This window comes from Podarcis liolepis (assembly GCF_965112155.1).
Source record: "Podarcis liolepis genome assembly, chromosome: 1".
NCBI classification, from domain to species: domain Eukaryota; kingdom Metazoa; phylum Chordata; class Lepidosauria; order Squamata; family Lacertidae; genus Podarcis; species Podarcis liolepis.
The window spans coordinates 42,233,637-42,259,424 of NC_139554.1; the positions used below are offsets into that span (position 1 = coordinate 42,233,637).

The window sequence follows — 25,788 nt, forward strand, 5'->3', positions numbered from 1 at the left end:
TAGGACATGCTTGCTAGCCCAGGTAAAAGTATTTCATGAGCAACGTTGCTTATGTCTGGCAGTGTCCTTCTCTTAGAATTTGCACTTAGTTCTTCATTACTTGAACTTATTATGAAGTGCTGATGTTTACAGAATTGTTATCTAAGTTTTGTCTAACTGCATGCTTAGCAGCAGACATTACAGTGGTACCTATGGTTACGTACTTAATTCGTCCCAGAGGTCTGTTCTTAACCTGAAACTGTTCTTAACCTGAAGCACCACTTTAGCTAATGGGGCTTCCTGCTGCTGCCGCGCCACCACTGCGTGATTTCTGTTCTCATCCTGAAGCAAAGTTCTTAACCCGAGGTACTATTTCTGGGTTAGCGGAGTCTGTAACCTGAAGCGTATGTAACCTGAAGTGCATGTAACCCAAGGTACCACTGTACAATGTGCATAGGGCCTTATTTATAGTTTCTTACTGCTCATGAGAATATGTACTTGCGGGAACACAGGTGAGGATATCAAATGGAAAACCCAGTTTTCCCTTCTGAATTTCTTCCAGAAAAGTACAAGGTGTCTGACAGATTGCTAAACTGTCTTTGTTGTAAATATACCTGGGGAGGAGGCCAGAAAAAGAGGAAATACTTCTTTGGCAGTTCTATTGGTTTTAACTTGAATGGGAGAGGAAATTATTCTGATGCAAGGCTTTTATTTTATTTTTTAGTTTCCTGTTTTACCTGGGGCCTTGCTGAGAACTTGGATCTTGTCAGAAGGCAATACTATGACAGAAATAGTCTTAACTGAAATGTATCGCAGCATCAGCTGTGACTGTGTGAGATGTGGCTGGGCTTCTCAGACTCCAAATAAGAAGTGCTATCTTTTGAAACTCTTCTTTCTCCTTTAGATTTGTTATCTGAATTTGAATTAGCTGTGTAAACACTATACATTTAAAGCACAATAGAAGCACATCCCCCAAAAACAATTTTGCTAAGAGTTGCTGAGGATTGTAACTCTGTGAAGGGTGAAGTACAGTACCCGGAATTCCTTGAGGGAAAGAATGTGCTTCAAATATACCTTAAAGGTACACAGCCTCAGAGGTGCAGACTCCTCCTCGAGGTCATCTGCCAATCTAAGAATTGCAGGGCAGGCTTTGCCATGAAACAAGTTGAAGGAGTTGCTTCAGGCAGGAGATTCCAAAGAGGGGTGTGATTTTTTTCCTGTCTCTAATCTCAGAATCTGCGTATACCAGTCAAAGGAGCAGGGGAGGATTGCCACCAGACACTTTCCTTCAGATATGGAAATGCTGAAGACAGCCTTGCTGAGGAGAACTGGTGTGAAAGAGCTACGTGACAGTTGACTGTTATCATCATCACCCTATTTATTTAGTGACAATACAGATGTGACACGGGTCCCTGCCCAGGAGGATTTTGTCCCTTGCTAGATGGAAAAGTGCACAGGAGCATTTCGGTGTGATAAGCCTTCCTCTTATCTTGGGTCACAAGCCACACGGGTTGTTTGCTCATGGCAGCAATCCCTTTGCAATGTTGTTGACGTTTGAAATTTGTTTGGCAGATGACCCTCTTGTTTCCAGTTTTGGAGACCTGGAGGAATTGTACTTATTGTTTCAACTCAGGGTGGTCTGCAAACTACCAACTTTGCCCTGTCGAGATTCAGTTGTAAAAGTAGTAGTGGCTGCACAACACGAACTGTCCCTTTCGTCTTATTTCCAGAATACATGTTCAGGGTGAGAGGCTGGGAGGAGAAAGCAAAGATCCCAGGTGAGAAATGGGAGGGATTACTACCTTCTGTGGGTGGTAAGGGTTAAGAACTACCTTTAAGAGAGGACTCTGTATTCTAGTTGAACTTTCTGAAGCTTAAGAATTTTGCTTCAGCATGAGAACAGAAATCGTGCTCCAGCGGCACGGCGGCAGCGGGAGGCCCCATTAGCTAAAGTGATGCTTCAGGTTACGAACAGTTTCAGGTTAAGAACGGACCTCCGGAACGAATTAAGTACGTAACCAGAGGTACCACTGTATCTTATTGTTTCAAGAAAAGCTTTAATAAAAATCTTAACCTGGAATACAAGTTCTCTTTCAGGATCTAATCCAATCTTCTCTCTGCTGAGATTACAGGATTGGCTCAAAACTGGAACTGGGAGCGTGGACTTGCCTTCATTGGAGGTTTTTAAACAGAGGTTGGGTGTCAATCTGTCAGGGATTCTTCAGTTGTGATCCTGCACAGCGGAGGCTTGGACTAGATGACCCTTTGGGTCCCTTCCAACTCTACAATTCTCTGATTTGCCGCAATATCATGCCTAAGTAAGATTTTAAAAAATTGCTTGTGAGGTGTGTTGGGTATGAGCCGGTCATCGTAGCAAAAACCGAAGTATAACTCTGGCCTGATTCTTTCCAAAGCGTATAAGGAAGAGGCTTCCTTGTGAGTCCCGCTTTTTCAACACCTGCCTGGGCAAGGGGAGAGGGGGCGTTTGGCATTTTCATATCTGCTCCTTCACAGCAGCTGGCAAGCTGGCACAAGGAGAGTGTCGGTGAGGAAGCAGCTGCGAGGAGGATGTATTTCTGTGCATGTGTAATGCGCAACCAGAATCTTTCTGAAGCTCAAGAGATGGAATTGTGGGGAATTTTTGCCTGAAGCGAGGGATGTTTCCCTCCTCCTGAGACAAGCAGCAGCCTGCAGTCAGAGATGGGCAGGAACTAAGCTGAAGAGCAGAAGCACACAGGGCAGGAGCCGATCTTCAAGGTAAGACCCCAGTTCCACTTCTAGTAAAGAAGGGTCCGGGTGAAGCTCCCCTTCATGTAACAAGAGTATTTATGTAGAAGTGTGGGGGGGGGGGGTTGGTGGTGGTGGGGGGTGTGCCTGGGAAAAGTGGAAGCTGTCATGTTCCAGACCTGTCTGCGCTATGAGCTGCCGCTCCCTTCTCAGACTTAACAATTTAAATCAGCCAATGGGAGCCATCTTTTCAAACCTAAAACCACCAACAAGTGGAGGGAAGACTTTTAACCCTAGAAAGGCTGCCTTTAGCTTTAGCCAAACCACAGCAGACAGGATCTGGTTGGTTTACATCCCTTATCCAAAGGGTCAGGGACTTTATTGAAGAATACTAAAAGCAGATAAGAATGGCTGAGCCTGAAATTCTGTAAGCTGAACACACCCCCATAGGAGATCGAGGTGTTTGTGGGTGTTGGGGGAGGGAGTGGAGCTCTGCTTTTCTTTCTTTCTTTTTTAAAAAATCTAATAATTTTAAGATGCTAATGGGTTCCTTTTATGTACTTAAGATGTGGGGTTAAGATGATTGTCCTTGAGAACTGGATAGCTCCTGTTCTTTTGCAGTTTGATCCCATATAATAGGAACAAGAGATTAAGAACCTCCAACAGCGCCAAACCAGTAGCCTAAACAAGCAGCTCTCTCTAGATTATTCAAGGTTACTGACAGCCATTATTTTGAGTTTAAGGGGTATAAACAATGTTGGTTTTTAATAATGGATTTTTTGAATGCTCTGCATATACTTGTCTGAGCAGAGGGGAGGGGAGGTGTTTTTTCTTTCTAAAAAGAAATTAATCAGAACATCTTCAAATGATTTTTTTAAGAGAGTAAAATACTGGGAATGGTTTCCAGAGCAATAGCCATGGTAGATGGTTGCAGCGAAGATAACAACGAACCCTGTGGCACCTTAAAGGCTAACAAATGTTATTAGTGTAAGCTTTTGTGGACAAACTCTAGTCCATGAAGGCTTATGCTGTAATAACATTTGTTAATCTTTGGGATGCCACAAGACTCTTGATTTTTTTTAAAGAACTGAGAATATGTTCTAGATTAATTCTTATTTCTGTATCGTTCTTCCATTAAACTTCTATTTCTGCTAATATATTCACTGGCTGTTAGAACAGACATGCTCACTGGTCTGGGCAGAACAGATTATAGATATGTTCCATGCTGTTTCCCTCCCTCACTTTCATTTGCTTGATCCCTGCACATACTTTTGAGACGCCGGTGCTTAGAAATGTTTTCCATTTCTCTCTCTGACTAGTCTGTAAACTGTGTGTGCTCTCGTAAGTGAAATCTACTTAGATGTAGGGAAACTGGTCTGCTCAGTGCAGGTGCAGAGACACACAGTGGAAGTGTCCCGAATAATTTATATCCTGCCAGAGAGAGATCCTTCACCCATCAATTTAGGTTCTGTTCTCCGTGAATCTTTGGCTATGGTGACAGGCCACTGTACATACTTGGTGGGCACAATACTTACCTCTCTGTTTTGGGATTGGGATTGCCCTGCTTTGTAGGTTCATATGCAAGATCTGAAAAGTCTGACAGTTTTAGTATTGCGAAGCCTTCCTCAATCTGGGGCCTTTCTATTGTGCATTCATGAGGATGTAGGGTCAGGTCATGCACCTTTTTCCCTGCAAAGGTTTCAGGATGGACTGTGTGGTGTAGTGGTTAAGAGAGGTGGACTTGTAATCTGGGGAACCGGGTTCGTGTCTCCGCTCCTCCACATGCAGCTGCTGGGTGACCTTGGTTGTCTTTGGTTTTTATTTTATTTTATTGATTGAATTTATATACCGCCCAGTGCCGGATTTACGTATAAGCTAAAAAATTTAAAGAAAAAACAACAACCTGGATGTACATTTCCAAAATATAAGTTAAAAAAAATAAAATAAATAAAAGCTACATACAGCAACAGTGGCAATTGGCTTTAGATACCTATTAGGTCCATAAATTACCATATAGAATATGTTCAAGATAAAAAACAGTGACAATTTGTTGTTGACAAAGGACAGCTGGACATATAAAGGGCCCCATTACCTTCTGGAGCTTAGGGCCTCATCAGACCTAAATCTGGCCCTGATACCCCCTGTACCTGCTGGCCTCAGGCCAGTTCACAGAAAAGATCACAATATATAAAATCAAAATAAGTAACCCAATAACACCCTCTCCCCCAAAAGCCACATTTTAAAAGGGCATAGGATGTCATTCAGGTCAACCAAAGGCCTGGTTAAAAAGGAACATTTTTGCCTGGCGCCTAAAGGTGTATAATGAAGGTGCCAGGTGAACTTCCCTGGGGAGAGCATTCCACAGACAGGGAGCCACTGCAGAGAAGGCCCGTTCTCATGTTGCCACCCTCTGGACCTCTTGAGGAGGGGGCACATGAAGGAGGGCTTCAGAATATGATATCAGGGTCCGGGTAGGTTCATATGGAAAGAGGCAGTCCTTGAGGTATTGTGGTCCTGATCCGTAAGTATTTTGTATTGTGATTTTATGTTGTGAACTGCCCTGTGATCTATGGGTATAGGGCAGTAAACAAATTTAAGAAAGGAAAGGGAAAGGGAAAGGAAAGGAAGATGTGGGGAACCTCTGGGCCTTCAGATGCTGTTGGATTCCAGTTCCCAACAGCTTGAACAGTGTGGTCAATGGTCAGAGTGATGGGACTTCAGAGTGTGAACAGCGCAATGGAGAACAGGGCTGTGTAGAAGAGGGAATGTTGAAAGCTGGAGCTTTTCATACATGGAAGAAAAATTAGCATCTGTTGAAATTTCTATTTTGGTTATAAACATTTGAGGTAGAGGAGCCCTCTGCGTCCTTCTTTGCAACTTGGCTGCCTCACTAAAAAGGTCACAATTCTTTATTCTAGCCATTTCCATGCTTTCTCCTTTGGTTCACTTTGTGGACCTAGATTTCTGCTATCTAGGGAGAGCGGGATAATTAAGAGGAACAGCGTTAATGTTCCTTTGGGATGCAACAGCTTGACAGGCCAGAACCACGTGCTCTTAATTAATATTGATTGCTGCTCTCTGCTAAAGATACTGGTGAAATCTAGGGAATTAGAGAGCAGGTTATTAAAGGCCATTTGTATCTGTGAGTAATTGTTAGCAACACCTCTTGAACCAGCCACGAATAAGACCTCTCAAGGGGATGTGTGAGAGACGGTTGCATAGATGTCGCAAACAGCGTGAGAGGTGGATAGGGGGTGTGTGTGGATTACTTGGTGGAAGAATCAGAGAGTGAACTCTCATGGCGCTAAGTTCAAATACAGTTCAAAGTGGAAGTGGCTGAATTTTGCGAAGACATTTCAGCTGGTCTCTGCTGATCTCCTTTCATTTTCTACTGAACCATTCAGTTTGTAGGCAGGGCTGTCACTGATGCTGCAGTGCTGTCATTATCAAACTGAAGAATCAGGATAATAACCAGGTGTCCAGGTAGATATTAAAATAATTCCAAAGGTCTTTCTAGGACAATCTGCTGATTCCCAGTGTTGTGTTCTATCTCGGTTGGATTGGAAAGCCTGAGAATGGAGATGGGTTTAGGGCATGCTCCCTAACTCTGACTCTCTTGCTAGGATAGCACTAATTTTAATGCAGTAACGAAGAAATGGTGGTCCTTCTGATGTTGCTGAGCTACATCCTGCAACATTCCTTTTTTTTTTTTATAAAATTTTTATTGGTTTTACAAAGTTTTTTAAGAAAAACAAACAAACACTTAAAAAAACAAACAAACAAACAAACATACACGTATAGTTTCAAGCATATTTTCATAAACCTCTTTTCTTTGACTTCCCCATACCCCCCCTCTCTGCATCCCTATGTCCATAATTCTACAAACAACTCCCAAATATTACTTTCCAATCTCTGTCATCTTAGTCCTTTTTTGTATTCTAACCTTATGTCCCTGTACCCCTTTGTTTCTGAAAACCACAACATTTTAACATTCATTAAGTTTATAGTAGTCCTTAAGATAACTTTTAAATTTTCTCCATTCTTCTTCCACCGTCTCTTTTCGTTGGTCACGGATTCTGCCTGTCATCTCGGCCAATGTCATATAGTCCATCACTTTCATCTGCCATTCTTCCAGAGTGGGTAAATCTTGTGTCTTCCAATACTTTGCGATGAGTATTCTTGCTGCTGTTGTAGCATACATGAAAAAAGTTCTATCCTTCTTTGTCACCAATTGGCCGACAATGCCCAAGAGGAAAGCCTCTGGTTTTTTAGGAAAGGTACATTTAAGTACCTTTTTCATTTCATTATAGATCGTTTCCCAGAAGGCCTTAATCTTCGGGCATGTCCACCAAAGGTGGTAGAAGGTACCTTCAGTCTCTTTACACTTCCAACATTTGTTATCGGGCAAATGATAAATTTTTGCCAGCTTGACTGGGGTCATGTACCACCTATAAACCATTTTCATAATGTTTTCCTTTAAGGCATTACATGCCGTAAACTTAATGCCGGTGTTCCATAACCATTCCCAGTCAGCTGACATAATGTTGTGTCCAACATCCTGTGCCCACTTAATCATAGCCGATTTAACTGTTTCATCCTGTGTATTCCATTTCAGCAACAAGTTATACATTCTAGATAAATTCTTAGTATTGGGTTCTAACAGTTCGGTTTCTAATTTTGATTTTTCCACCTGGAAACCAATTTTCCTGTCCTGTTTGAAAAATTCCACTATTTGACGATATTGAAACCAATTTTGTACTTTATGTTTCAATTTCTCATGACTTTGTAGTTTGAACTTATCTCCATCCTGTTCTAAAATTTCCCAATACTTCGGCCATCCGACCTCCATATTGAGTTTCTTCACTGCTTTAGCCTCCACTGGTGACACCCATCTAGGGGTTTTATTTTCCAATAGATCTTTATATCTTATCCAAACATTAAACAATGCTTTTCTGACAATGTGATTTTTAAAGGCACTGTTAACTTTGTCATACCAAAGATATGCATGCCAACCAAAAGCATTATTGAAACCTTCCAGATCCAAAATGTCCGTGTTCTCGAGGAGCATCCATTCTTTCAGCCAGCAAAAAGCTGCTGCCTCATAGTACAATTTTAAGTCCGGCAGGGCAAAACCCCCTCTTTCTTTAGCATCTGTCAATACTTTAAATTTAATTCTGGGCTTTTTGCCCTGCCAGACAAATTTCGAGATATCCTTCTGCCACCTCTTAAAACATTCCATCTTATCAAGAATCTGCAAGGTCTGAAACAGAAATAACATTCTAGGCAATACATTCATTTTGATCACTGCGATTCGGCCTAACATTGACAATTTCAAATTTGACCATATTTCTAGATCTTTTTTAATTTCTGACCAGCATTTTTCATAGTTGTCCTTATACAAATTCACATTTTTAGATGTTAAGTAAACCCCTAGGTATTTCACCTTCTTGACCACTGTCAAACCTGTCTCCTCTTGAAATTTCTCCTTTTCCATATCTGTTAAGTTTTTCCCTAAAACTTTAGTTTTTTGTTTATTCAACTTAAATCCAGCTACCTGGCCAAACTGTTGTATTATTTCTAAAACCTTTTTCGTACTAGTGTTTGGCTCTTGCAAAGTCAATACTATATCATCTGCAAACGCTCTTAACTTATAATGTTTAGCTCCGACCTGCACACCTTTAACCTGCTGGTCATTTCTTATCATGTTCAGCAGCACCTCCAGAACTGAAATAAAAAGTAATGGGGAAATTGGGCACCCCTGTCATGTTCCTTTTTCTATCTTAAGTTCCTCAGTCACAACATTGTTTACAATAAGTTTAGCTTTTTGTTCAGAATATATTGCAGCCATACCATTCTCAAAACCCTGGCCTATCCCCATCCCATGAAGATTCTTCCTCATAAAACTCCAAGAAATATTATCAATATTATCCAAGAAATATTATCATCCTGCAACATTCCTCCTGGCTCTTGGCAATGCTGGCTGGGGCTGATGTGAATTGGAGAGGTCCAACAACATTTGGAGGGTTCCCTGTCTCTATTTTAAACAATATTCAGTCATGCAGTAAGACCAAGTAGGATTTCTTGTTGAAGTTGCTCCCTGAGAATAGTGCCAATCTCCTCCCTCTGCCACTAAATGCTACACTTAAATGTAGCAGTCTTGATTTTGATATTATTATTATTATTATTATTATTATTATTATTATTATTATTATTATTATTATTATTATTATACTGCCCTTCATTTGAAGACCACAGGGCAGTTTACAACATAAAAATACAAAAGGAAACACAAAATACATAACATAATTTTAAAAACCACCAATAAAACCCCACAATTATATGTTTGGTTCATTATACAGCTTTTTATCCCTTGGTCTATTTCAGTATAATCAAAACCACCAAGAGAGGATGTTAATACTGTACTTCCTCCCCTGTTCCTCTGCCAGCCTCTTTGCTTACATTCCCCTTGTAGTAATGAGCAGGATTCTAGGTTGCTGTTGTTGTTTACACATGGCAGATGTGAGAGGAAAGTAGGTGGGGCAGAATAATCTCCGTAGTCTACCTGGAGGACATGCTCTGGGATGTCTCACCTGTAGCCTTCCAGATGCTGTTGGACTCTTAACTTCCATCATTCCTCACCACTGGCTATGTTGGCTGGAGCTGATGGGCACTGGAGTCCAGAGTATTTAGAGGTTCACAGGTCCGCCACCCCTGGTTTAAAATGCCAGGGATAATCTCTGTGGATGAAGATTTGGCAACCTTACATCAAAGCAGGCAGCTTCTAAGGATGTAGATCTAGAACAAAGCATCCTAAAAGAAAGTCTTGCTTTGCTGAGAAGCAGTTCAGACATTAGGTAAATTGGGAAAGTGGGTGTCTTGTAGTTTTGCGGCAATTTGTGGAGAGATCATGATTTCTCCCTTGGTGAGATCTGTGAGCTCTGGAGCTCTGCTTTGTTGCTTTTCTTATATCTAAACTTGCTATTAAGAAGGTGGTTGTTTTTCAGCACAGAATGCCAATAGCATGGCACAACTGATGGCAGCAGGCTTGGTTTAGCTGCCTGTTTCCTTCCTTGTGCCACCCAAGTGCCCACCGACTGTTAATAAACTTGATGGCGTTTGCTAAGGGGCAGCCAACAACCAGAGGATTCCATTGATTTCATGGGACTAAGAAGGTACAGAGCTTGAAACTGTCCCTTTAGCATAGTTTGGAAGATTACTTGCAGATTCCTAGTTCCACTTCTTATATCTGCTAGAAGCTAGTAGTTGTACCACCTGCCCGCTCCCTGCACATCTCACATTTACATACCCTCCAAAATTTCTCTGATGAAAATAGGGACATTAATAATAATAATAATATAATAATAATAATGATAATATTTAATAATAATGATAATATTTTAATAATGATAATATTTTTACTATTTATACCCTGCCCATCTGACTAGTTAGCCCCAGCCACGTTAATCAACATTTGATGAGCGCCGGAACCGCAGAGTCAGTCATGACTGGACCTAATGGTCAGGGGTCCCTTTACCTTTTTAATTTCCATTTAAGTATCAGTTTTTGAATTGACATGAAGGGATGATAAAATTGTCCGCAGTGAATCGTTCTTCCAGATGTCAACCAGTGCTGGAAATGCATGTCCCAAGTCTTAAGCTTTGTTTGGGACCCTGGGAGACTCTGTTCATTAAGACTGGCTTTTGAAGCCTGAGAGTCTGAACCAACATGTTGGGGAGAGAAGAGCTCGCGTTTTCTGAGATTTTAAATTTGTGGCTTAATTGCAATTTTAATGGGATAGTTTTATGTTTGTTTTTTAATTCCATTTTATTTTTACTCACCCCGAGCCTTTGGGAATTAGTGATCTATATTATCAACTAAATATTTTGAGCAATTTTATTCCTCGAGGCTGCTATGGTGATTTTATTAAGGTTGAATTAGAGGCAGAGGCCTCTGTGTTTTTATAAGTTAATAATGGCAGCTTGATTACTGTAGGCTCAGTAAGATTCCCCCAGAGATTCTGCCTCATTAAGTAGCATCTGTGTTGTCTTATTGACAGTCTTCTAGTATTCATTATGTCCCATGAATGCTTTAAAAGAGACAGGTTCTTGCTTTGATTGCTCTCTTTTCAATTCAGAAAGTACAAATTCCATGTAATTTTATCTGTGCCCCACACTAAATTACAGCCTATAGTGTTATGAATTAAGGTTGCTATTCAGCAATAGTCATACTTAGGGCAGGCTTAAGTGCATTGATTTCAGTAGGTCTGCTCTAAATATGGCTTAGGTACATAGTACCTTAACAGATTCAATATTACTGCAATCTCTATTCACAGGCTTCCTTAACAATTCTAGACACATAGGGGAGAAAGCTCAAATGGGGAAATATGCCCTTTTGTAGCAGATGTAATATTCTAAGGCAAAACGAAGTAAGTTCTTCACCCATGATGTGCACACAGTTTTCTAAGTTTTTATTTCCAGAGAGTGGTAGGGGACATTTTATCCCATGTTGATGGCCTTTCAGCTGATTCCCTGGTGGCCTGCTGGAATGCGGAGTTAACCAGGGCTATTGACTGTCTGGCTCCGAAGTGCCCTCTTTGATTGCATGGAGCCTGGACAGTCCCGTGGTTTTCCCCAGAGCTGAGGGCAATAAAACAATTGCTGAGACGGCTAGAGCGCAGGTGGAGGAAAGCTCATTCTGAATCGGACCGGAACCAGGTGAGAGCTCAACATCGAGCCTACCAAGAGGTGACAGCGATGGTGAAGAGGACCTCCTTTGCCGCCTCTATTGCATCTGCGGAAAGCAGCAGCAGGAGACTCTTTCAGATTGTTCGCAATTTAACGGAACCACCTGCACCACCGGGGTCTGGTAAGGACCCCAAGATCTCCTGCAATGATTTTACAAGATGGGCAGGGTATAAATAATAAATTATTATTACTATATTATTATTATTATTATTAATGGCATTTTTGGTCCTATTTTCCTTAAAATAAATCTTAGACAGGGGAAGAACACCAAAGCACAAATACATCATCATCATCATGCAGTCTTAAAACAAACAAAAACAATAAATATAAATCAAGTCACAATCCAGTTCAGTGAAGGTGAAATCGCTTCCCAATAAATCATCCAAATGCCTGAGTAAATAGAAATGTCTTCAAAAGAAGCATAAAACCTATTACGGTCAGCAGCGGCTGCATCTGTGAGGGTTGGCATTGCATAACTGGGATACCCTATGGAGAATGCCCTCACACAAATAGCACACTGGTGCAGTTAAAAGGTTGTTGCCACCTGATCTTAATGTATATAGGCTCCTATATCTGGAGCAGGCAAGCTAGTAAGTATCAAGGTATTAAGCTGCGTAGGACTTTATATGTCAATACAAGCACTTTGAACTTTATAACTTGTAATGAGACATCACCACGTGAAATACTAGATCAGGGAGCTCTTTTCTATGCCAAGGATGCATGTTCGCTCTCAAACCTGCTTCACCATTCCTGAATAAGTTGCCTGCATTTTAAAGTTCAACACACATCCCAATTCATGGGATTTTGTATGAAATTAAATGCTGAAACCCACTCCTAAACATGTTGCTTGGAAATTTAGAGCACTGAGATCAATAGGACTTGCTTTCACATCGTGTGCTGTGAAGATTAGGGTAGTCTAAAATGCACCCAGATATGTTCTGCAGGCACCCCTGACATTGTTGACTTTCAAAGTGAAATCTCAAGCCAATAATAACTGGAAGGAGATTGTTGATACCGGATTCAGTGGGAAATGGGATTACACAAATTGGAACGCTTCTGCGATGGGAGTTGCTGTCTGCTTATTCAACAACCTGCATGGCTTATTTATTTTAGCAACATGTTGAAAGAGAGTATAGAATTGGCCTTTGACCAAACTTGGACAATATTATCTACAGAAAACATTGCTCAAATGTTTGGATAGTTACTACTGTAAATCATGGGATAGCTTCTGTTTCAATGCCTTGCCAAAAACAGGACACTAAATGCTTTATGTGCAGTCATTTTCTTGCAAGGTTTTCTAGTGTGGTTAGGTCCTTAAGCAATTTTGTCTTAAGTATTTTGCTCTTCTGTATGTTGTCACATTCCTTCAGTGACAATCCTGAACGCTAACATCTCTCACTGGCACCCACGTAAATGAAAGTCAGGTTTCCCCATGTCCGAGATGTGGAATGAGGATGCCTTTTGCTACCCCCCCCAACCCCACAGCCAAGCTTTTAGAGTGATGACAGAACACGTAGCCATTATTTTGATAGTGATCTCTGTGACTATTGCAGTACAGACAATAGATAATAATATGGAAGGCTGCTCTGTAAAGACAATAATACCAAAGATGGCACAGCCATTCTCTCTACTGTAAATTGACTTCTTGCGGCAATTTTGTGCTTACGTGTGCTCCTGGAAGCCTAATTTTTGAGGGTTACTTTAACTTACAGTGGCCTAACAAATCCAGGCCAGCTGGTTGAGTCCTTTCCATGGCCCAGTTTTATGTGCATAACTACTGCAAAGTACCAATTAAAAATTATACTTGCAGAACTGAATTAGTATTGGAAATCTGTATTTATAATAAATGCATAAATAAAATGCAGTGCAACTTGAGCCTCATCTAGATAACCTGTTTATTTAAGCATTCATCATGATTGGCTTGCAGAAAGCTTACATGGAGGTTAGATTAACACTGGTCTTTTTAAAGCATCAATATCACCAGTATCATCAGCATCTTCCCAGCTCCATATGGCTCATGCTTCATGTTAGTGTACTAAGGGCCTGAATATTTGTGCACTGAATAGTTTGTACAGAGGCAGATGGGCTCAAGTGACTTTCCCAAGGACACTGGGTAAAGAGCAGCGTCTGGAAAGAAGCCAAGTTGTCCTGTACTTTCCTAAAAACGAGGCCGAAAAGCATGACTCTCTATTTTCTTAAAAAGCTGGATGGAGTTAACTGAGCAGAGTGAATGTGCTGTTCTTGTGAGACCTTAGATCAATAGACAAGATACTATGTGTACCTTGAGGCGTTCTATCTGAGGTCTTTGGACCTAAGTGCTTTTGTGTGCTGTGTCCATTGTTTGCATTAGATCCTTGCAAATAAACCAAGCCTCTCTTATTTGCCGATGGCTTTGGATGACGTGAACTCTGAACTTTTATCTCACTTCAGGCACATTTCCAGTATCTTCCGTGTACTTGGCTTGCTGGGGCTGGGGGGCTGGGTGCATTTCTAGGAGCCTACAGACTCTCAGCGCATTTAAACCAGATCATGTGTTGTGTGGATTTGCAAGGCATTAATTATTATTCCTCCTCCTAATATATATTTATATCAACAAGCAAGACTGCTTCTGCTAGGCAATAGCTAGGAAATTCAGGGCTGGTCTCGAAATTTGCAAGCTGGGTGACATGGTAAAGAAATGTCAAGATTCATTAGGGATAGCGAAGGCTCGAAGGCCCTGAGGCTCTGGGGATTGGGAGAGAGAAGAGCTAATGATCTCAGCAAAGTTTTAGTAGGTCAGTCAGCTAAGAAGGTCTGTGCACAGCAGTGCAGGGATTTTGGATCCTGAACTTACCTGCCATGCAGCGGGCGAGGGGTGGGGAAAGAGTCTCTCTTTAGACGGCAATGTGAATGGCTTCAAAGTACAATAAGCCAGCCCTGTGGCCCTAGGGACCCCTCCTGCTTATTCTGCTGTGTAGCGGGTTCCCAGACATCTGCCCCCCCCAGCTCTCCCCAATGGCACCACTAGGTGTGCAACCACATCGGAGGACCCACTCACAAATCTAAGACACTCCAAGTGTTGCTTTTTTCCAGGGACAGTCCTGGATTTACAGAAACCTTCCTGGTTTCTGATTTGATCCCAGAATGTCCCACTTTTCCTTAGGACATCCCTATTTTCGTCAGAGAAATGTTGGAGGCATTATCCAACCCCAGGGCCATTTGAAGGCAGTCCTGTATAGGGAAGGTTTTTTTTAAAAAATGCTTAATGTTTTATTATGTTTTTATATATGTTGGAAGCCGCCCAGGGTGGTTGGGGCAACCTAGTCAGATGGGCAGGGTATAAATAGTAATTATTATTACAGTGGTAACTCAGGTTACAGATGCTTCAGGTTACAGACTCCACTAACCCAAATATAGTCCCTCGGGTTAAGAACTTTGCTTCAGTATGAGAACAGAAATCGCGCGGCGGCGGCAGGAAGCCCCATTAGCTGAAGTGGTGCTTCAGGTTAAGAACAGTTTCAGGTTAAGAACAGATCTCCAGAACAAATTAAGTTCTTAATCCGAGTTACCACTGTATTATTATTATTATTATTATTATTATTATTATTATTATTATTACAGTGGTACCTTGGGTTACATACGTTTCAGGTGACATATGTTTCAGGTTACAGACTCCGCTAACCCAGAAATAGTACCTCAGGTTAAGAACTTTGCTTCAGGAAGAGAACAGAAATCGTGCTCTGGTGGCATGGCGGCAGCAGGAGGCCTCATTAGCTAAAGTGGTGCTTCAGGTTAAGAACAGTTTCAGGTTAAGAACGGACCTCCGGAAGGAATTAAGTACTTAACCCGAGGTACCACTGTATTATTATTATTATTATTATTATTATTATTATTATTATTATTATTATTATTATTGAATAGGCTGTCCCTATTTTCATCAGAGTAATGTTGGAGGGTATGAAATCTCAGCACCTTAGCCGGGGATTCTCAACCTGTCACTTTGGCTGCAAACCCTGATGTGGACACTGGAGTGGAAAACTCATGCCCTGCAAATCCCAATGTCAGCATTATCCGGTTCGTTAAAATTCAAATCCGTGCCTTTGCAACGCGCTCCTGTGTGCTTGCAGGGCCACGCCCCGAAGTCAAACTCCTCGCTAGGTGAACGGGAGCCCTGCACAAACACGCCACGCAGGCCTCCGCCCCCTTTTCCTCCACCGTTCTGCTCCCCTTCTGTCATTCTCTCCTAAGTTTTCTTTTGGAGCGTCAGCAAGGAACTCTGCATGAACTTGAGTTCCTACTTTGCTCTCAGGTGGCAGCGGCAGCCCTGGAGTAAAGGAGCCTTCCTCCTCTTGGGGAGCAGCAGACCAGGTTTGCTTATTTATGAGACTGACTTCTGATTGCTGCTCTCACATCCTATTTGCTGGCTGCTTACGGAGGACTGGATTTGTCAGTTTCAACTAACATCTTCGCTTTCCAGTTGCTTTGCTGCTGAGGATTAACTCTTCGTACGCAGAGCTGCGTTTTAAAAAAAGAGATAAAAGAAAAAACAACAGAGTGCCAAGGAGGAATATGCTGAGCGTTGATGTGCTTGTACGGTGAGGGCGGGGAGCAGTTTGCACGGCTTCTGCAGCTTCTCCCCCTTCAGGGATTATTCTTGGGTGGGTGGGGGGAAGAAAACTGAAAGCTGAACTCCTTTGGGAAGGCCTTTACTCCATCTTCACTCCTGTAACCCGGCAACAACCATCCACCAATCAGCTTTGCTCAATGGCAGAAGTAGAGTTTGCTAGCAGTCTTTTATTCCTTCTCCCTTGGAACAGTCCTCACCAGCATCATTCCTGATGCACCCTGATCTCCTTTCGCACCCTGTCATTTCCAAGACCTGTGGGAGGTGGACCTGCAAGTATATCTGTTAACGCCGTTTACGGGGGTGGGGTGGGGATGTGGTGTCTGTCTGGTGGGTGGGGTAGGATTGGGGGTGGGGGCCGACTCTGTAAACTGTCAGAATACGTGGAAGGAAAATTGCATGGGTGAAACTGACAAGGAGAGGGGAAGGGGTTAAAAGATGCCCCAACTGATGCTTCTGAAATCAGTCAGCATGCAAGAAACGTGTCTGCCTGCTGCCTCTATGTATGCAAGACATAATCATCTGTCTTCCGAGGACCTTCTGCCTGGGGGGGGGGGGAAACCCCCACACCCACCTATTTCAAATTTACTAAGAAAGCCCCTGCCTATATGCCTGGCATACACTTGCCGTATCTCCTGGAATCGTGCGCAATCCAGATTTAATTTTAAACTATCAAGGAAAATTGACAAAACGTGGTTGAAACTCTTTTGTATGATTGTAGAGGAGATGCCAACCCACATCTCCCGTGATCCACCACATGTTGTGGTGTCTGTGTGTATATAATTACTTGTCCCACATGAGAATTGTTTGGTAACATTTGCTGACTGCTGTGTATTCTTCTTTGCCAGGGTATTAAGGATTTAGCCTGATTTGAGGCCGAACAGAGAAGAGACAGCGGACTGTTCACCTGGTGAGTGAAAACTTCTAAATGTCATGGAGCTGGGAGAGTTGAGCAGGATAAGGAGACAGGCGTTTAAAATGTAGGACCTATTTTGTGTGTGCTGTGTACCTCTCGCTGCCATACACATAAGATAAGGTCTGATGCAAAGGGTCAGAGAGGTGCAATTGTTGTGTATGTGTTTTGGGGGGAAAGGTCGTCCATAGGAGTTGGCCCAAGACATTTTGCTGAATACCAATTGCTGGAATTCACATGTAGGCAGAGCACTGTTACGCTCATGCCCGGTTTGCAGGTCTCACACAGGCATGTGAGAACAGGATGCTGGCCTAGATGGGCCATTGGCCTGATCCAGCAGCTTCTCCTTATGTTCTTATGATAGCATCCTCCATTGCACATTGCAGGCTAGCATGAGTGGTGAGATCTTTCCTTCAGCACCTTGCTGCCGCTCTCCACCTCCTAATGGAAAGGCCAGCGCTGTGTAAAGCTGGCAAAACAAAAGCTCCACTGTTCTGCAAACACATCAACAGCTTCACCCATCCTGGACCTCGGAGGGCAGTTGAACTACCAAGAGGGCTGATCTTAACACCTAAGAGGGTCTGTTGGGAAGGAAGCAGTCTTTCAGATATTTGGGGCCTAAGTCATTTAGGGCTTCATACATCGATGTGAACACTTTGAATTGGGCCCGGAAATGAACTGCTGACCAGCGCAGCTGTGTTAACACAGGGGTTATACACATTCAAAATGGAACCCCCAACCAGTAATCTGGCTGCTGCATTTTGGACCAGCTGAAGTTTCTGAGCTGTCTTCCAGGGCAGCCCCGTGTATAGCACATTGCAATAATCCAGTCTGGAAGCTATCCAAGCATGGAGTACAGTGGCCAAGTCATCTCTATTCAAAAGGAGGCCATAGTTGGCAAACCAGGTATAGCTGGAGATAGGCACTCCAAGCCCACCAGAGTCTCCTGTGACAATGTTGGACCCAGGGGTAAACCCCACCCCCAAGCATTTAGTGAGAGGCATGTACATAATGGCCTCCGTTAAAAGATATTGTGTTTCAGGTGATTTGCGATGACATGAAAGCTCGCTCTGTGTGTACTGTTTCATTGATGATAGCCGTTTCAGCCATGGAAATTATCACTTGCAGTGATGAAATTTTATGTGCAAATGCTGAATTGGTACATTGTATGTGCAGGAGATTGGCAATCATTAGCAATGGCTGGTTGTAAAATATAGTGTAAGACATATTGGCAAACAGTTTGCTGGATTACAACATCTGTACCAGTTCAAGGCTTCTCTGCATTCTGCTTCTGTGTGTCGCCCATTCTAACTACACGCAACATGTGTAATTTGTTCTGCCAATATTTAAGAGCAGCCATGGGCCTCTCCAAAACTGATAGGAGCAGTTATACTTGCCATCAGCCCTGTGGAACTGAGGGAAACTGTGGGGCTAAAGCTTTGGGGGGAAGAGCCATGGCTCAGGGGTACAGCACATGGTCTTGTATGCAAAAAGTCACAGGTTCAAACCCAGGAATGTCCCCTGCCTAGGGGTCTTAGTTGACCACAGGTTTAGCATGATTAACAGTGTGATGCAGCAAAAAGAAAGCTAATGCTATTTTAGGCTGCATAAACATAAGTATTGTGTCCAGATCAATGGAAGTAGTAGTACCACTCTATTCTGCCTTGGTCAGACCACACCTGGAGTACCGAGTCCAGTTCTGGGCATCACAATTTAAGAAGGATGTCAGAAGAGGGCGTTAGGGATGTCTAGCCTGGAGAACAGGAGACTGAGAGGTGATATGATAGCCATCTTCAAAATCTGAAGGGCTGTCACATGGAAGATGGAGCAAGCTTGCTTTCTACTGTTCTAGAGGGTAGGACCTGAACCAATGGATTCAAAGAAAGCCACTGTACTCCATGACTAAACTTTAGCAAGAACTTTCTGATGGTAAAAACTGCTGGACAGTTGGACTGCTAGACTCCTTCACTGGAAGCTTTAGCAGTGATTTCTGCATTTCAAGGAGCAGAAGTGGCTGAACCAATGGGTTCCATTCCAACTCTGCCATTCTATGGTTCCTCCACCACCACTTTTCCAAAGCAAACAGTTATTCCTGAAAGTTCCAACTCGGCTCTATTCCAAGGCAAACTAAGGTGAGCTTGGGAGAGGTTGCCCATCCCTAGATCACAGCAAGGCCACATTCAGAGAGGCCACTTTCAGAATATTCCAATCATTTCATTTGTCCACACCCTAAGATTTTGTCTACAGAAACACACAGGCTCACTAAATGGAATTTGCCATTCATATTATTAAGAGCCAATATACCCCCTAGCCATCAGATACCATTCATTTAAAAATGAGAAAAGAACAAAACAACAACAATGCAGTTTAGGCTTTCGTTTATATTTTCTTTTTTTACCCTTTCAGCCCTCTTGGTATAATTTTTCACAAGACACTGCACTCTTGCAGTTTCTTTCTCATCTGTCCCCAAATACATCCAGCAATATAGCAAATAGTTTTTCTTTCTCACTCACTCTCTGTCTCCCTCTTAAGCTTGTTTCTAATGGAATGGTAATCTGTGTCCACAAAAGGATTTAGAGCATTCCATCATCAGTTTGCAGTGCCATTGGCATCTTTAAAATGCCAGGAGCAGAGCGTCGTTATTGGGGAGAAAGCCATAAAATGCAACATACGAACAAAAAGTGACTGTACATTGTGACGGAGGTGGCTGAAAGAATTTCCCCCCCAGTAAGTAGGCAAAAAAAATGTACAACATCCTGGCTCTTCAACGGAGTAAGGCAGAGATGGGGTACCTGCAGTCCTGCGGATCATAATATCCAGCCAGCATTGCCATTGGTCGGGGCGATAGGAACTGTAGTTCAGGAACATCTCCGGAGGGCCACAAAGTCCCCCAGCTCTGGACTAAGGAATTCAGTCATCCCAGCTGCCTCCACATATATTGTAGGAACCTCCCTTCGAATGCCAAACCATGGCTTCTATCTTCCCTGCCTCCCCACCTCCCAATCTTAGATTGCAAGGTAAAATCTGATTTACATTATTACACCCCTTTGGGAAAGGGCCCATCATTTTTGCTTGTCTGCCAGGTGCTACAAACATCTGTGTTTAGGTATAAATAATAATACCGAATGGTTTCTGTGTGCAAGGCTGGGTATAGTGTAATATACAGTGGTACCTCGGGTTAAGAACTTAATTCGTTCTGGAGGTCTGTTCTGTTCTGTTCTTAACGTGAAACTGTTCTTAACCTGAGGTACCACTTTAGCTAATGAGGCCTCCCACTGCTGCCGCCGCACAATTTCGGTTCTCATCCTAAAGCAAAGTTCTTAACCCAAGGTACTATTTCTTGGTTAGCGGAGTCTGTAACCTGAAGCATCTGTAACCTGAGGTACCAATGTATTTGGTATACAAATACAGGTGTACAGGAGAATTTCCTGCTTTCTCTTTAGCAGCTCTGGCCTCCATAGTAATACAATAACATTCATCAGCCTTCTAATGAGATGTTGGTCTTAATAGCTGGAAATCTGGAGCATCACTATAGCTATGAGGATCAAGGGAAATATCTGAAATCATTCCTGCTGAATAATTAGCAACCAGAGGAAAGTAATCTCTCCAGTAATGAGTAGATGGGACCTTTTTTCATTTGGCACAAGTCTTAAGTTTTCTTCTGTCCCCCCTCAATATATACCCCACTAAGGAACAAAAGTACACATGACTTAAATTTGACTTTGCATCTAACATGTGAGGTTCTGTTGTTGTTTTTTAAAAAGCAAACTGTATTCATTGGGGAGAGCTGGAAATTAATGAGATCAAGGCTGGCACAGAGAGGAAATGTAACCCTTTCTTCCTCTGCAGCAGTCGAGGAAAATCCCACGTATGATGCTTGTATTTGCTTTGAGGGCAAACACTCCATTGGTGGCAGTGTGGGATTTCCTCCCAACACAAATACTAGTTTGAGAGGATAGTTCATCCTCCAGGAACACAAAAGGGGAAGAAGGGTTAAATTCCCTCTCCACAGCTGCTGGAATCTTATTAGTTATCAGCTCCCCTCTCTAGGCTGATGCAATTTGGATGCTGACCTGCCCCACCCCACACTGGCGGGGTGGGAGGTGCATTTAACCTCACCTCATATCTAGCTTGTTCCTAATTCTTCACACCTGCTGCCTTCAGATTGGTGTTATTACTATGCTTGTTCTTCGGCCTGTAACAAAGAAATTAGAACAAATAATTAAAAGTATTGTCAAAAGAAGAAATGATAAATAGCAACAACAACAACAACAACAGTTACCTCCAGTGCCTTTTTGTTATAGTAGTAAAAGAAAGAAAGAAAGAAATGCCAGTACTCATATCTTGGTCAAAAATTCTGTGGGTGCCAGCACAAAATGGCTGCCATGGGCAGTTGTAGGGCAGGAGGTGAAAGCAAAGAGGTCACAAAAAAGCCACTGGTTACTGCACCTATGGCTTTAGAGATCAACATAAGCAAAGAAAGGGGGAGATCCCTGCTCCATAGAACTTACAAACAAAATTTCAGTAGCAGGAAAGACAACAGGAGGAGGGGAGGGATAAAAAAAGAGAGAGGAAAAGTTAATAAGGGGGGGGGGGAGAGAAACTAGGATTCTGATGCACGTTGAGTCTGTGCAAGCATTTCAGTTTGCCAGATGGAACAATCCGCCCCTCTCTTCTGGCATCCAGCTCTGGGGTTTTCCTGACACCCCCCCAGCTAATTTTTTTTCGGGGGTGCGGGGTGACAGAGAAATCCCCCTTACGAAAGCAGAATCCCTAATGAAGCTGATGGGCTCCATTAGGTGAACCCCGTTCAGGGGCGTTATCTGATGACCGCCCTGCTCAGAGTAGACCCATTGAAATGAACGAAGCTGTTAGTCACGCCCATTCTTTTCCACGGGTCTGCTCTCACACAGCTCACAAATGCACCGTGCGGCCAGGGGGCTATAGCAAACGTGACGCTAGATCCCCGCTATTAACATGCACAGCGAGCCCGCGCCAAGAGCGAGTAGTTCGGCATCTCTTCTGGCAGGGTGGCCATTTCCCGGGCCACACACTCCCAGCCCCCGACCCTTTCCTTCTCCCTCTCCCCACTCCCCTCTCCCTGACGGTGCCTGACCCCCTTTTTTCCTCCCCTCTTGCCTCGCCCCTCCTTCCCAGCTGGTCCCTCCTCCCTCTTGCTCTGAATCTGGCGGCTGTGCTTTTCCTCGCAGTCACTGGGAGATGTGACAGCCTTTGGGATTGTATTATCTATGAAAAAGCTATATCCGGAGTTGAAAAAATCTTGACGTGGCTCCCGGGCAGCAGGGATGGATCGTGGAGAGAATCTCAGTTTCGAGCGCCTTTTCCTTTATGGCAGGGACTGATTCTTTCCGCTGGTGGCTGTTCTCTCAGTACAGATGTGAGCACTAAACGGAGTGGGGGGGATAGGTGGGGGGCAGCAGAGACTAAAGACTAGCATGTTACTGAAATGTCAGTGTCTTGGAAGTACAGGCTGTATGTCAAAAAGGGACCTTCTCTAATTGCTTAAGCCTCAGGTATGCATTTTACATTTACTTACCAGGTCCAAATCCAGTTGTGAATTAAAATTGCTCTTGTGTGTTCTTTTTCTACCAGCTCAAAAAGTGTTTGATTTAGGCTTTTCGTATAATTTTTTTTAATATTAAATGGGTGGTGGAGGGGAGAAATGCAAATACGCTCCAGGAGTGCTGGAAGCAGAACTGTAATGCACGAGAACAGTGTGGCTTCAGCAAAATGTAAGCAGGTTATTAAAACTGAAACAGGAGGATATTTCTCTCTCTCTTTAAAATCAGTTTTTGTGCATGGTGGGTCTCTCCCCCTCCCAGCAACCTTGCTAGTCTGACCTTTTAAACCATGTCCACCTGTCTGGTATGAGGCTGTGGTCTAAGATAGCTGGTGGAAATAAAACACAAATGCTGCTAGGAAACCCGAGGTGTTATGAATGCAAAATTGGATGCAGTTTTCAACATCCTCACTACTTGTGAGCAAATATGTGTCTGCTATTGAAGGTGCCCATGTGTCTCTCTGAGCCAGGTAACTGTTGCATCTGCAGGTGTAACTGCCTTCCTTGGGTGTTTTTTGGGGGGAAATTGTGGTTGGATTCTGGCAGTCTTTGTGGGTGTGGGCTTGAGAGCTGGTCAAGAGTTCCAGACCACAACTGCAGTGTAAAAGTGTTTAGTCCATAACTCAAGAAGACTTTGAGTCATAGAAGAACGCTGTTGCTAATAGCTGCTCACCACAGCCATGGTTCCTTCGTTCATTTCTTTTCAGAGCATCTGAAATTACTGAAGCATTGTTTTGGGGGTGTGGGGAAGGAAGAAATAAATGGTCCAGGGTCCAAAGAACCTTACAATTAGTTGGAGCCGAAGGGAACCTGGAGGAATATTAGCATGTTGGTCACTGGTTGATCTTTTGTTTTGAGAATGAAGGAAGTTTCAAATGCATGTTTTGAATGAGGCATGGCAGCAAGTTGGGGGGAAAGTTATAGAAATTCACTAGGCTAGTGCAGGTAGATGAGCCAAATGTAAGACAAGAACATCAGAAGAGTCTTGCTGGATCAGACCAGTGGCCCATCTGGGCCAGCATTCTGCTCTCACAGTGGAGCTGCTGCCAACCCGTGTTGAAAATACTGAGCTAAATGGGCCAATGGTCTGGGCTCAGTATAAGGCAACTTCCTGTGTTCTGGCCATAGTGACCATTAGATTCTAGCAATGGTCGCTATTGCTGGAATCCAGAGCCATTGAGATTGCAATGTTATACCCACTTACCTGGGAGTAAGGCTCTTTTGACTCATTGGACTTCTGAGTAAATATGCATAGGGGTAGTACTGTTAGTCTCATGTCTGTGGGCTGCCTTGAATGTGTCACGCAAGAGACATTTGCAAGCTGTTGGGAAATCATAACGTGGCAAAAAGGCTGACTGTGACTTGACTAGATGTCACACAATTTCCCACGCTAAGGTGGCATTAGTGTGGTTCATTTCACCTTCTGTGCACAGGCCCTTGGTATGGGAGTGGCTCCGAGGGAATAACCAGTGAGGAGAAAAAGGAAGAGCAAAGTTTAAAGTAGCAAGATCACAAAATTACTGAGTCTGTTAATTATGTTGTTTGCTGTTGTTCTTATTTTGTGCTGAGGTGGGGCTTTCTGTTGGATGTTGAAGGGCACATTTGATTGGCTTGCCACTCTGCTTTCGATGCCCAAGGTAATAGGAGGTGGTGGTGTTTTTTTTTCTTTTTTACAATTATGGCTATATTGAAAATAGCTTGGGGGACCACAGCTGACTGGACTTTGGGGACAATGGTGTAGATGACAATGTTTTAGATGACAATCTCATTACTTCCTACATCAGACTCTTTGTCAAGATAATGATAGGTATTACTCATACTCTCTTGACAGGTGAGACACTTGTTTAATATCAAGGGCACAACTTCCTGAACTCTTCTTATGACTCCTGGCTAACTCACTTTCATTTAGTAGCTCATTTGTATTGATGGAAGCTTCATGGTGCCTTGGCATCTTTCTGTTGCTACCAGCAACATTGCTAGGCATATATCATCTTTAGACATAGGAGTGGGCACTCATTTTTTTGTTTAGAGGGTCAACACTTCAATCTTTCCCGCCCACAATGAACCAATTGCCAGCTTTAGTCCAATAGAAGCTGTTGACAGTACTGTAGTCAAAATTACTCTTTTGGAACAATCTCTACCTCATAGATTGCCTCACTAACTGGGAGTATATCTGAGGGAACTACGGTGATCTTTTTAAGAACATTGACACCCCCCACTTATTGAGTTTTATTCCTATCTTCCTTTTGTTTCTTACTAATTGGCATAGGAGCCAACTCCTAGGGGCCGAGGTCCTTTTGGCCCCCGCAATAAAATATTTGAGCCCTCTCCCCGGCAGTTGATGGACATTGCGATTCAAATGGTGTGCATGTGATCAGTTATGTGGGGCGAGGCTTACCTGCCCCCTTCCCAATATTTTATTCAAGATGACACCCCTGCTGATGGGAGTCATAAGTAAGCAGTGAGCATATCCAAAATGCATATTGCTATTTATACCAAAACCCGTCCTCTGTTTGTTGTCATGAAGCAGCAAATTCAGGCAGTTATTTGAAAGGAGAAGTGTTAACAGAAGAAGGAGTGACAGCAGGTGTGTTTGTGTGTGATGGAATGGCGAGTGGAGTCAGAGTGAGTGACAAATACTCTCCGCCTCTCGAGAAGGGCAGTTAGGAGACAGTTGGGCAGAGAGAGAGAGAGAGAGAGAGAAGCTGTTGAGTGGGAACAGAAAAAGAGAGAGAGGACTGCTTCAAAGGCTGGTAGTCAGAATAGCTTTTCCAGGGGGGAGTCAGCGTGTTAGGCTAAACAGAACCATTGTTCCTTGTTTTGTACTTGTTCTTCTGGGTGTTATTTTCTATAAATAAATATGTTTAATTGCTTTCCATTTCTGAATGTCTTTTGGTTTGGGGGAATATAGGGTAGCATATCTCACCCCATGCAATGGCTTTGGCTTATATAGTGAATTGTATAAAAGAATAATCTTCCTGTGGTGTATCTGAAGAAGTGTGCATCCACACAAAAGCTCATACCAACTTAGTTGGTCTCTAAGGTGCTACTGGAAGGAATTTTTTTATTTTGTTGCGGTGTAGCAGTTAGAGTACTGGACCCGGGAGACCAGAGTTAAAATCCTGACTCGTGCATGAAGCCCATAGGATAACTTTGGGTCTGTCACTATCTCTCGGCCTAACCTGCCTCAGAGGGTGATCGTGCGGATAAAATAGAGAGAAAGAGAAGTATTTATGTCACT

The 25,788-nt window shown here is 43.0% G+C and overlaps 1 protein-coding gene and 1 long non-coding RNA gene across 15 annotated transcripts in view; one reads left to right on the forward strand and one right to left on the reverse strand.

Annotated features, from left to right (window-relative positions):
• Positions 1-386: 386 nt before the first annotated feature.
• On the reverse strand, positions 387-21,703 carry LOC310710328. 2 transcript variants are annotated; one of them, XR_014527936.1, is made up of 4 exons: positions 21,249-21,703; positions 21,086-21,161; positions 9,297-9,443; positions 387-1,731 (listed from the first exon to the last, which is right to left on the reverse strand). It is a non-coding gene; the product is annotated as an uncharacterized lncRNA (long non-coding RNA). The 2 variants fall into 2 exon arrangements; XR_014527937.1 differs by lacking the exon at positions 387-1,731 and having other exon boundaries at positions 8,960-9,443.
• Positions 1,995-25,788, forward strand: part of LOC310708806 (serine/threonine-protein kinase PAK 6-like) — a 48,567-nt gene continuing 24,773 nt past the window's right edge. Inside the window, exons 1-2 of one of the 13 annotated variants that reach the window (XM_083507644.1) lie at positions 1,995-2,736; positions 16,902-16,963. Coding sequence is in view for 1 of the 13 variants with exons in the window: in XM_083507639.1 (XP_083363765.1) it covers positions 22,316-22,364 (49 nt within the window). In the remaining 12 variants the exon portion in view is untranslated. Of the gene's footprint in view, positions 2,737-15,623; positions 16,025-16,123; positions 16,330-16,901; positions 16,964-22,179; positions 22,501-25,179; positions 25,301-25,344; positions 25,591-25,788 lie in introns of those variants that run through there. The other 12 variants (XM_083507640.1, XM_083507650.1, XM_083507651.1 and 9 more) reach the window with 12 other exon arrangements.